The sequence below is a fragment of the Solea solea genome, chromosome 6 (genome assembly GCF_958295425.1).
Source record: "Solea solea chromosome 6, fSolSol10.1, whole genome shotgun sequence".
NCBI classification, from domain to species: domain Eukaryota; kingdom Metazoa; phylum Chordata; class Actinopteri; order Pleuronectiformes; family Soleidae; genus Solea; species Solea solea.
The window spans coordinates 5,030,226-5,042,854 of record NC_081139.1 but is presented as its reverse complement, the minus strand read 5'-3'; the positions used below and the strand labels follow the sequence as shown (position 1 = coordinate 5,042,854).

At 43.7% G+C, this 12,629-nt stretch overlaps 1 protein-coding gene across 1 annotated transcript; it reads left to right on the top strand.

Annotated features, from left to right (window-relative positions):
- Positions 1-8,206: 8,206 nt before the first annotated feature.
- Positions 8,207-12,272, top strand: LOC131461091 (taste receptor type 1 member 3-like). The gene is made up of 8 exons (XM_058632093.1): positions 8,207-8,550; positions 8,653-8,953; positions 9,047-9,403; positions 9,481-9,894; positions 10,047-10,250; positions 10,375-10,495; positions 10,861-11,231; positions 11,322-12,272. The coding sequence occupies exons 1-8, from the start codon at positions 8,345-8,347 to the stop codon at positions 11,895-11,897; spliced, it is 2,550 nt and encodes an 849-aa protein (XP_058488076.1). The 5' UTR covers positions 8,207-8,344; the 3' UTR covers positions 11,898-12,272.
- Positions 12,273-12,629: the final 357 nt, after the last annotated feature.

Genomic DNA, 12,629 nt, shown 5'->3' with positions numbered 1-12,629 from the left:
AGCCCTGGGGCGTGACTCACGCACTGGTCGGAAACGGAGTGAAAAGTTTGAACAATGACAGAGAGAGAGAGAACTGAATTAGAGGTCTGGAGGGAAGCACAGTCATGCAGTCAGGGCAGAGTCATCTCATACTTCCATTCCCTTCATTTCTGGAAATTCTAAACACCATCTTCCTCCTCCACCTGGCCACAGTGCCTCCACTTACTGCCTGTCTTTCTCTCTCTCTCTCTGTCAGATTAGAAACAAGCAAATCTCGACTTGCTACAGCCGCTGGTCTTCAGTCCGAACCCAAACTTGAAATCCTTGTCCTTTTAACTAATAGTTGTCTCTAGTCTGTAGTTTGTGATTTCTGATTTTATTTGTCGTGGTTGTCTAACTGCATGCCTTGCCAGTGTCTCACTTGTAAAAGAGATTCTTTGCCTCAAAGTGACTAATAAAGTCTCAATAAAATCTCTATTTCTCTCTCCAGACGGTCTGACTGTTTGACTCTAAGCCTCTGTCCGACGTCGGCTCAGCCTCTTACATAAGGTTGACCTGGTAAAATTCCACAGTGCTCACTTCCTCCCTGCTCCTCTAACTTTCAGGCGTTTCAACAACAATTTCATTCTGTTCAAATTCAGCCGCCCACTCAAAGGATGTTTTTCCAGCTGCTCACAAACAGGCCACCTCACTTCAAATGAGGCTTTACCTTTCAGGGAGTCCATCATGTGAAAACACTGCGTGTCATTGTTGTCGAGGGGGTCCTGCCTTCCGCTCTGCAATGGTCAGGTGGGAAATGTTTCCGCTGCCACTGAAACAGAGCTTTTATTCTCAGGTAATTGTAAGTTACCTGTGGCAACTTTTTTTTTTTCCTTTGTGTGCAGGTTTAATTTTTTTTTTTAATTTCAATTCTGCATCACTTTTTTGGTTGTGAAGGCAGTGTTGGCAAATCATTACCTTTTGAAAAAATAGAAAAATAGAATAAAAAATAGAATATACTACCCATGAGAACGCTGTGTAATCAAGTTAAATTAAAAGAAGTTTGGGTTTGTATGTACTTTAGGTAACGGCCTTGCTTCACGGAGACTGCCATCTTGCATCGACATGTTTCCACAGCTGCCTGAACACATGATGCAGACATTGTGTTCATTTAATGTTTTAAACAAAAGCTTATTATGCAAATGAAGAAAAAATCCACACATCATTCCTGGTATGTAAAAGCCACCGTAGTTTCCCGACACCCACAAGAAAGAAAAGGAAGAGTCCTCCGTTTTTGTTACAATTCACAGTCTCACCATTAGATGTCACTAATTCTTGCACTCTGGACAGTACGCTTTGCGTGTTGAGATGACATACAAATTCAGTACTTTGCACCTCTTCAGTGATCTATAAATGAACAATGTCATATTGAAGAAATAAACACAAAGGAACCAGCGATGAGAGCATGAGCAGAGCTGTAAAACTCCACAAAGTGGTAAATATCTTTTTAAAAACAATATTTATAGCCACTTTTGTCCCACTTAACCCCCCGTTAATGCCATTCTACGTTATGTATGTAACATGTTATTAATTACTACACACATTTTATTTTTGCTTCGTTTTTTTTGAAGGATTCACCGTTTAGAAAAAAGACTCAAATCGCCATTTCTAACAGGTTTAAAAAAAAAAAAAAAAAAAATAAGAAAGCAAAACAACAACAGCAGAGCAGACAGAGATCACTGATAACTTGTCTGATGAGTCACAGTCCTGAGGATGGCAGATGAGACCTATCAGTTAGCTTTGGGATGTAACACAACACCACCAAGAGTGCATGTGCACTCATGGTGGTGCACGCACACGCACACACAGGACAAATATAAAGTCAGATATGATGTTCTTTCTGCTCCAAAGAGTGGAACATCAATCGAATGTTAAGATTTGAGAACAGATCTAGAGATACTGGAAAAAAACAAGTGCTTGCTATAAATTATTATATAAATCAGAAAACAGATGTTGTGCATGTCCCCCGACTGTCGAGCAGATTGCTTTTAATGCAGTTGTGACATTGAGTTAAAACAAAAAAAAGTTTACTTTACTTTGTCAGTAAAGTTTCCAGTTTTTACTATGCACCATTCCCCAAATCACTTCTCTCCCCTCAAACGTTCTGTCCCGACAGTTTGAATAAATCACTCAGTATTACCAAACTCTTTTGCATGATCGCTGTTCAAGTCAGACTTTTTGCCAGTCCCCTTTCCCTTTCATGTCACAACACAGAACACGTTTCCAGCACATGGTAAAACAATATCTCCCTCAGATTATTCAGCTTGTGCTGGTTCACCTCCATGGGCTGCTGTGAGTCGGTGATCCACTGCACTTTAAGGAGCACAGCAGACTGACACAGATGAGGCCAAACACACTTGTCCCTGATTTGAACTGTAAATGGTTTTTTAGACCTCTAGGTGAGTCAATCCTGTGTGCAAACATCATTGTTCCAGTCCTTGGGCAGTGCTAACACAGTTCTAAGAATCAGGTTAATTTTTAGGTGCTGTTTTGTTGAATTGTGTTCAGTTAATTTCCACAGAGAAAGTGTGATTGCTGTGTGGACCAGAACAGTCCACTGACAATCAGTTCTGCACAGAAGAACAATGAGGCAATGCACAATAATGTGTCCCATTGTTTATGCCTCTGCACATGTGGATGTGTGCACAGATACAAGTTGCAACACACTTGTGTCTCACACACACACACACACACACACGCTGAAGACACGAAGAAGAACAAGTTTTACTGCTGGAAGGAGGGAGGATCAATCCTTTATTTAACCCTTAGAGGTGAGGCAAAAACACCTGCATGGTTCAGGCGCTGCAACGCGCTGAAGCGTCCCTGCATGATGTTGTAAACCTCCACAGTCCACCACAGCTGGTTCGGGCCCAATCAGCCACCCCCACTGTACTACGGCATAACCTTCTCATTCCCACATTTCCCAGCATCTTTGCTACGAGGCTGATCAGGACAGATGGTCTCATGTGCAAGCAGCACAGTTTAGTGTTCTGCTGCCTGGCTGGCTGTCCTCACTCTGCACAGAGCGGCTGGCTAATAATTTGTCAGCCCCTGTGGGATATGAGGTCAGCATGTCAACAACAGGCCCAGTGTTTCACAGGCCAGCAATGGAGATTAGAGAGCGAGGCTGATCCGGGGCGACTCTGCAGGCAAACGGGTGGGGGTGAGTGAGGGAAAGGAGGGGGAATAGGAAGCGTGGGACAGTGGGTGGTATTCTGGGCTCTCTCTCGGGGAGGCACAGTCCATGTTTTGCAACAATCACAACAAAAATGCTCGTGTTCCGTTTTGCCATCAGCGCTGGCACAGCGAGCGCTGAAGCATGCAAGAATGTATGTATTGCTTCACTGCAGGACATGTATGACGTTCCCTTGATGCAGAGAATGTCTTATGTTTTCAAATGTTTTTGCGAGGTGTTGCGCAACAGCGTTTCCTCCTCTGCAGGTCATAAGGTTAACTCCTGGAAATCTACAAGACAAAAAAAATGGTCTCAGATTTCCAGGACTAGCCATGTGAAGCAAAACATCCAGACCAAGAAAATCATTTCAGCGTTTACATCGGTTGACTCCCCTGTGTTATCAGTTGTTCAAATAGAACTTTGCTACACAATGTACCTGCTGCTCATTACGCTGCAGGAAGCCTCACTCTCATTTCATCACCAGCAACAAAACATGTCTCGCTCATACATTTCCCAGTGTTTGTGATATAAATATTATCCTTTTATGTAAAGTGCCAGGTTTCAATAGTGTACAGGCAAGACACTGTAGGTTAAGGGACATATAGGTTAAGTCAATAAAACGCACACTTCTGACATCTAGTGGCTGAGCTGTGCAAACGTCTGCAGCAGTAATATGCACCAGTGTGGAAAAACTGCAGAAGTGTGCTACAGTGTGTGTACACTGAACTGGCAGCAGTTTTTTTCATCTTCCTATGTGTTGCTGAGTCAAAGTTATGATTCATTTTATATTGCATTTTTAGTAGAGATATAAAGTATTAATAATTGTGCAGAAGCCACAAAAAATACACTGTTTTTCTTCTCTTTTTGTTCATAAAAACAAGCCAAGTGAATTTTGAACTGTGATGTATTTCCAAATTTCACAAATTCAATCCGATTTTAAACAATTTGAGTAGTTTTGGCTCAGGTGTGCATTTTTTTTTCATCAGATTGCCTATAGGTTGTGCTGAAAAAAGGATATAAGACACTCTTTATTGCACATTCTTATACCCTCTGTATATACTGCACGTGTAACATAGAATAATTATTATAATAAAAAAACTGCAAATTTAAAAACAGAACATTTATTCTGCGTGTGTGTGTGTGTGTGATGCTGACGTAGATCATTCATGAAGTTTTCTGTCACTGCGATAAAAGGTGAATTCATGCTTGAGAACAAATGCTGTTCAAGAATAAACAAGATGTTAATCTGAATCCACCGCCCGCACACACGAACAGGGCAACAGGGGGGGGGGACTGTATGATGAGATACAAAATGAAGCAATAAAAAAAAACCTCTATTTTCAAATAACCATATAACACACATTATGGGTTATTTGATAACATATTCCAATCACTCTGAGTCATCATCACTGAGTGAAATATAATACTTTAAGTTGTACATTTTTCAACTTGTCAATCCTGAGTCTTGTGAATCAGGAAAGTACCTGTGGCCATGTTGTGCACTCCTTGAGTCGGATGGGACAATGAAAAAGTTACAATGCAGACAGTTGTAATCAACATTATTATGTGATTTGAAGACAAATGTTTAACACTGCATCAAAAGACCTTTTAGAGGCACATATACTGTATGCTGACTGTAGGTTTGTGCAAATATTGTGGAAGGAAGTCCGACAATTTGTTGAGATGACAACATCGTGTTTGTAAATGAAGATGCAAAACAACACTGAGGCAAATGCAAACCAAGGAAACCAAGAAAAAAAGCATGCAATAAACTAGACACCATCCTGTAATGTGAGGGCACAGTAGTCACTAATGCATTATTACACCAATACTCTGAACGACATTATAACTCAAGTACATTTATCACTACAGTATTACATAATTCAATTCATGTACTTTATTATACAATAGGGGAAACTTGTCTTGGACCATGTCATTTATACAGGCAGAAGCAGCAGCAGCGAATAATTATACCAATGTCATTTTTAATTATAGCATAATAATAAAGACAATAATACTACGGCTAATGCTAATAATAATAGCCTCTAAACTCTGAACTCTAAACAAATCAAACAAGTTGAAGTAAGCCGATCAGCTCCTATCAACTCTCTACATGTGTCTGAGTATAATGTGCCACGCTTCACACAGGAAGTGATGCATTTTATGTCAAGACAGCAACATTGTGCTAGTAAAGCGAGATGTCGGAGTGTGTTTGACAACACAAAGAAGTGCTCATTAAGAGTCAGAAGTGAATTCTAGTGCTCTAAAAAGGCAGGAAATATGACAGTCTTTGCCTCTAAACTGGACCTGGATCCTGCAGCCTGCAAGATGAGGACACAGAGAGAGAGAGAGAGAGGACAGGAAGGAAAGACACAAACTAGAGAGAGAAAGAACTTAAGAAGTTAATGTTAATAACATGTAATAGAGTCATATTCATGCCCTCTCTATTCTAGTCTATCCTATGAGCTTGCTTATGAACGGTCTGTTCATAATGAATGAAGTAGTTATTACTGCATGAATACTGTAAATGAGTAGTTGTGGGTCAGAACCAGAATCATCAGGGTGAGCATGTACATGTGATTTTCAATAAAACGACTCAATCTCACCATAAATTGGTGGGAAAAAAATGTCACTGAAATGTTATGTGATAGACAAAAAACTCAAAAAAACACAACAAACAAAAGCCTGCGTGACACGAATTATCTCCTGACAGTTTCAACAGAGACACTCGGTGTGCAAGCCATAAGCAAATTCCCCGGAAATTGAAAACCACACACACACACAGTGTAACATGAGTTACAAACAACCATTGTGTAAAACATGGGGGAAAAAAAACATAATGTCAAACAATACAATGCCACCATTAAGGGTTTTATTCAGGATTGAATCACAATAGCAAAGCATTTCTTTAATAATATCATAATGAAAGTCTTCACCTTATGTCCAATCAAACCACAAATGTAAATGTGGGTCAATATTATAGAGACCATTTAACATAATTTGTAATTATGGATATCGCTTCAAGTGGTCAGGGAAGGGAAGGGAGGGGCCAAACACGCCCACAGTTTGCATACAACAATATCACCTATATATATCACAGAACACACCCTTACCCAGAAACCAACTGGGTGAGAGATCACACCCCTGTGTGCCCGCCCCCCACCCCCCGAACACCCAGCGGGAAACCCCAGGGTAGGAATCAGTACCTCACAGGAGGCTTAACCAGCCTGCCATAACAGTTACGCCACCCCACGTCCGAAACCACAGGGGGAGCGACAGGCAGGAGAGACACCGACCACAACAGGGTCCAACGTAGGACACACAGCCGGAGAAGACACAACAGGGGACTTGGAAGGGGGGAGACCCCGACGGGGAACCAGGGCCGGTAACACCTCTTCACCGGCCACAAAATGAGCCGGCTTGAGTCTATCCAACGAAACGCGCTCCCGACACCCGCCAATATCAAGCACAAAACATTTAGAGCCCGACTCCAGCACCCTAACCTGGCCATCGTAAGTAGGCTGGAGGGGCGACCGGTGCGCATCATGCCGCACAAAAACAAAACAGGCCGTCCCGAGCTTGCAGGCAAAAACTCCCGCAGAACACGGAGCGGCTGTCCGAGGACCAACTCTGCGGGTGAAGCATCCAGGTCCTCCTTAGGAGCTGAGCGCAACCCAAGCATCACCCAAGGCCAACGATCCACCCAGTAAGCATCAGAGAGTGCAGCACGCAATGACGCCTAAAGCGACCGGTGAAAACGTTCACACAAGCCCTTATCCTGAGGATGGTACGCGGTAGTACGGTGAACCTGCGTGCCTAGAGACTTTGCCAGTGCTGACCAGAGGTCCGAAACGAACTGAGAGCCCCTGTCAGAGGTGATGTCGGACTGGGAACCGAAACGTGCGACCCAAGCAGAAAGAAACGCACATGCCACGTCCGCGGATGTTGTGGAGGACAGAGGAACCGCCCCCGGCCACCTGGTGGTCCGATCCACCATTGTTAGCAGGTGCGTGAAACCCTGGGAGGGAGGTAGAGGTCCCACCGGGTCAACATGCACATGGTCAAAACGCCTGGCCGGAATCGAAAACGGCTCAAGCGGCGTCCTAGTGTTTTGTGAACTTTAGCGCGGCTTGTGGTCGACATAAGCCGTGAAAGAGCGGCCCTCCAGCAGGAAACGGAAATGGCGGGTAGCCAGGTAGAGCGCTAACAGTTCCCGGTCAAAAACGCTGTATTTGCGCTTGTTGTCTCGCAAACTACGGCTAAAAAACGCAAGGCTTCCATGCACCAGCCCCACGCTGCTCGACCACAGCCATGTCGGACGCATTGTGAGAGCAATGGACGCCCGAGACACGGGATGCATGTACATCGAATCGCCGGAAAACTTGCTTAAGGTGCAACAGGTGCTCATCAGCCGACGGGCTGGCCACCAAAATGTCGTCCAGATAGACGAAAACGAACGCGGCTGACAGGCTGTAGCGCCGGAGGAGAAACTGCTTGAGCGCACCGTACTTTCCGTACTTCCGCGCAGGAGCTGCATCACACGGCGAGTGGACTGCTGATCCAGTGCCGCGACCACCAAATAATACCTTGAGTCGTCTGCCGTTATTCCTCGCAGGTGGATGAGCGCCTCAATGTGCTCAAACCATGGAGCAGGGTCACTCTGCCAAAACTCTGGAAGCTTCACTGGCCCAGTAAAGCCAGCCGGCGGGAGTTGGGCCATGGCCGAAGAGGAGGCACGTCCACTGTTTGCCGAAGAGGAGTCACACTCCTCAGCTTCTTCGAAACATGTTCAAAACGGGGTCACCAATGTGGCAGGATGAGGAAAGGCGGAGACATAGGTGAGTTTCACAGGTTTATTCTGTATTGAGTTGGAACAGCAAGAGCACATGTGCCCCATAAAGCAAATATATATCACAGAACACACCCTTACCCAGAAACCAACTGGGTTATAGAACACACACCTGAGTGCCCGCCACAAGAGACCATTTACCATAATTTGTAATTATGGATATTTTCTCTTCAAGTGGTCAGGGAAGGGAGGGGAGGGGCCAAACACGCCCACAGTTTGCATACAACAATATCACCTGTTTTCACTGGCACATATTCACATGTTGTCCTTGCTCCAGCTTCAGTCTCCAGTGCATCTGCATCATGGTCTCACCTTTCATTCTGCTGGTTCTGTGCTGGCAGTTCAGACTCGGCTGCTGTGTGAACGGTTCGCCCGAATGGTTCAACAACATTTCGACCAATCTCTTCAGTTTGCCTGGGGACATTATGCTGGGAGGGCTTTTCTCCATCAATGACCTCTCCAGCAACCTCAGCCAGAGGACGAGGCCTAACAACATCAGCTGTGAAAAGTAATATGTTTGTATTTTAGTCATTTTTGTCATTTCTCAACCTGACTAATGAGGCTTTTCCTTTGTTTGATTGTTTGTTGTCTTCTGCTTGGGATCCCAAAGGGTGAACGAATTTGGACTGGGCCTCTCTATTGTGATGAAATATGCAGTGGATGAGATCAACGCAAAGCAAATTCTGCTCCCCGGTATCAAACTGGGTTACGAAACCTACGACACATGCAGACAAGCGGCCGTCATTGTGAGGCCAACGCTCTCCTTCCTCACTGCCAAATCTACCAAAGCACTGTCTGTGGAGTGTAATTACACCAACTATGAGCCCAGGATATCAGCTGTGATTGGTCCTTACAGCTCCGAACTGGTGTCCGTCATTGGAAAAGTCCTGGGATTCTTCCTCATGCCTCAGGTCTTTGTCATGAAGATGAAATTGGACTTGAAATTTGTTTCAGTGTGTTCATCCACTGTTGTCACTTCTGTTGTCTTTGTGTTCTCGCTTCAGATTAGCTACGGTGCAACCAGTGACAAATTCAGCGACAATCTCCACTACCCGTCCTTCTTCCGTACGGTGCCCACTGACAAGTGGCAGGTGGAAGTCATGGCACTCTTGCTGCATGAGTTTGCCTGGAACTGGGTAGCAGTGGTGGGAAGTGATGAGGAGTACGGACAACGAGGTGTGGAGCAATTCTCCAAGTTGGCGGAGGCTATGTCTATATGTGTGGCCTATCAGGCTCTGATTCCAGTGTACACTAACCCCGAACCAGCAATCAGAACCATCGTTAGTAATATCATAGCAACAAATGTGCATGTGGTCGTGGTCTTTTCTGTCGCTTCGTCCACTGAGATCTTTTTTAAGGAGGTTAGTGTTGGCACAGAATCCACATCAGAGTGTGATGACACAACTGTTACACTTTATCACAGTCCAATCTATTACAGGTTATCAGGAGGAACATGACAGCAGTATGGATCGCCAGCACAAGTTGGGCCGTCCATTACAGTCTGACGACTCTTCCCAACATTCAGTCAGTTGGCACAGTCATTGGATTCACTGACAGGACACAGAACCTGGACCTGCTCCCCGTCTACACGCACAAGCTTTTTGCCAAAATTAGTGAGGAGAGGCAATCGATGTCTGGTCCGGTACCGACTGCCGACCCCAGCAACCCCTGCCCACAGTGTTGGTACTTATCACCTGCTAATATTACCTTGGTGACAGCTCCTGCAGTGCAGCGTACAGCTTTTGGTGTGTATGCCGCCATCTACAGTGTCGCAGAGGCACTGCATAATCTTCTGGACTGCAATTCAACTGCCTGTAAATGGGGACTGAAAACCAAAATCTACCCATGGGAGGTGATTTTATTTTAGCTGCTATATATATGTATATATGTATATATAAATATATATATATATATATATATATATATATATATATATATACATATGTGTGTGTGTGTGTGTGTGTTTGTCTGAAGTTTGGAATTAATAAATAAAATCTTTTGCAGCTGCTGAGGGTTTTGAGGAATACGTCGGTGAACGTCAGCGGCACTCATTTAGTGTTTGACAGCAATGGCAACCCAAACATAGGATACAACGTGATTCAGTGGAAATGGGGTGCATCCGGTTTAGATTTTATGCACGTTGGAACCTTTTACGAAAGTCTGTCTATCAACAAGTCGCTCTTCAGGTGGCACACAGAAGACTCCAAGGTAATTTCTGCCATTTACTTGAAAACTCAAACAAACTTTCAGAACACTTTGTCGTCCATCAAATTGTTGGACGCTTAAAACCATGAAAATCCCAAAAAAAAGTGATGCTACATTTTTTTTGCAGATTCCTGAGTCCAGATGTTCAGCAGACTGTGATAAAGGGCAAATCCGCAGAGTCAAAGGCTTCCACTCCTGCTGTTATGATTGTATCGACTGTCTGCCCGGCACTTATCAGGCATATGAGGGTAATCATTTTCCTCAATTAATCTGACTCTTATTTACAGTAAAGTAGAGCAACCTTGAGAGTAATATTCTGATTTTCCAGAGGAGAACATTCAGAACACTTTCATGTGAGCAAAACCTTGTGTTTTGTCGTAAGTTTGCAAGGAAATTGAAATTTTCCAAGACTTAAACCTGCTCAGATTCTCCTTTAAACCCGACCTACAAAATTATGTTTTCCATCATTTGCTTCTGTTCATGAAGACCAAACAGAGGCAGAATAATAACAACAGAATAATCCCTAACAAAAAGTGTCATCCTTCACAAACAGTCATGGTTTGAGTTGGTTTGTTCATTAAAAAAATTGTCCTGTTGTCCTTTCATACTCCAGACGACATCCAGTGCACTGAGTGCCCTAAAGGTCAGTGGTCCCTGATCCGCAGCACTAGTTGCACTGAACCCACCTTTGTCGTTTTGTCCTGGGACACACCTGAAGCTCTGGCCATGATACTGGCCGGGGTGCTGCTGCTGCTGTGTCAGGTGTCTGTCGGGGCCGTGTTCCTGAAGCACCGGCAGACCCCAATGGTCATGGCTTCAGGTGGGACTCAGAGTTTGGTGGCTCTCCTCAGCCTGATCGGAGGCTGCCTCAGCCTGCTGCTTTTCCTGGGACAACTGGGGGACACAAAGTGTCGTCTTCAGCTGCCCCTCACCTGCTTTTTCCAAACGGGCGCATTATCCATTGTCACGTCCATTTCACTGCAGGTGAGGAATGACATAGACTATTCACGAATAAAACGACATATAAAGAGAGCACATTGTGAACGGGCTAAAATCTTCTTTTGTTACCGACAGATATTCTATGTGACTGAGTTTCCAGACAAAGCGGCCTCTCAGCTCCACATCATCAGAGGCTATGGGAGCTGGCTGTTTGTGCTTGTGTGCTGTGTTGTACAAGCCGGTCTCTGCAGCTGGTTTGGTCACGAGTCGCCGTCGCTGTCTGAACACATGGCTAATATGACTATAACGTTTGTGAGTGACTTTCTGGCATGTCCGGTGATACCTTTGACTGGATTTGCCTTAATGCAAGGTTTCAATGCTTTACTGGCCCTGATGTCATTCATGGCCACGTTCATGGCCGTAAAGCCTCTTCATCAGTATAACCTCGCCAGAGACATCACCTTTTCCTGCCTTATCTACTGTGTGATTTGGGTGACCTTTATTCCAGTTTACATAGGCTTAAGTGACAAGGGCAGAACCATTGTTCATGTTTCTTTCGACCTGGGAAGCAACTTGGGAGTGGTGGTCGCCTACTATGTCCCAAAATGCTACTTGCTGTTGAGGAAACCAGACTTAAATAAACCAGAGCAATTCTGTACCTTTCTAGAGGCTGTTCCACCGAGACCAGCTGAGGAGGAGCCGCAGACATAGCCTGGGAAATAAACCTCTGAAAGATAACAATTCTTATTTAAAAAAGCATACAAGAATCACACCTTTCATAAAATGATTATTTCTTTGGTTTGTTTGTGAGTGATGAAGCATACTGCTTTATTCCTATATTGCTGAATCATCTTTCAACCACGAATATTTAAGTCGCATAAACTGCATGTAGAAAGCATCTCATTGCAATTTCAGATATTAAATAATACTTGTTAGTCTTGTGATAGAAATTTTTTTTAGCAAAATGTTCATGTTGTTTACAATTAAACACACCCACTGAAAACAATAAAATAATAAACTGGATGTGGGAGTTATTCTTATGTATATTGGAGCATCAAAGATAATGGAGATTGAAGCGAAATATCAACATAATCGATCCAAATTATGATTTTTAAAATTAAAATTCCTGATGTAAAGAGACAACATTTAAAATGCATGTCTCCTTGTATGATTTGTATTTTTCTTTAAGATTCAGTCTAAGCAGATTTTATAGTTGAAAAATGAACTCGCCTCTGCCCTCTGGTGGATAAACTATGCAATGGCGACACTGCTTCAGAAGCACTAGCACCATTGCTTGGCTTTTATGAAGTGCTGCATAAACCTGCTGTATATGCCGTTACCATATTGTTTGTAAGAGAAATAATCACAAAATGAAAAAATAACTTATACTCAAATACAAATTTATTGAGCTAAATAAGCAAAGAAGAGAATTGCCCAGCTGGT

What these genes read in the sequence shown, in the direction of transcription:
- LOC131461091 (XM_058632093.1), top strand. Translation starts at nt 8,345, where the DNA reads ATGGTCTCACCTTTCATTCTGCTGGTTCTGTGCTGGCAGTTCAGACTC. An exon ending in AACAACATCAGCTGTGAAAA is followed by an intron (nt 8,551 to 8,652) that starts GTAATATGTTTG and finishes GGGATCCCAAAG; the next exon opens with GGTGAACGAATTTGGACTGG. An exon ending in GGCACACAGAAGACTCCAAG is followed by an intron (nt 10,251 to 10,374) that starts GTAATTTCTGCC and finishes TTTTTTTTGCAG; the next exon opens with ATTCCTGAGTCCAGATGTTC.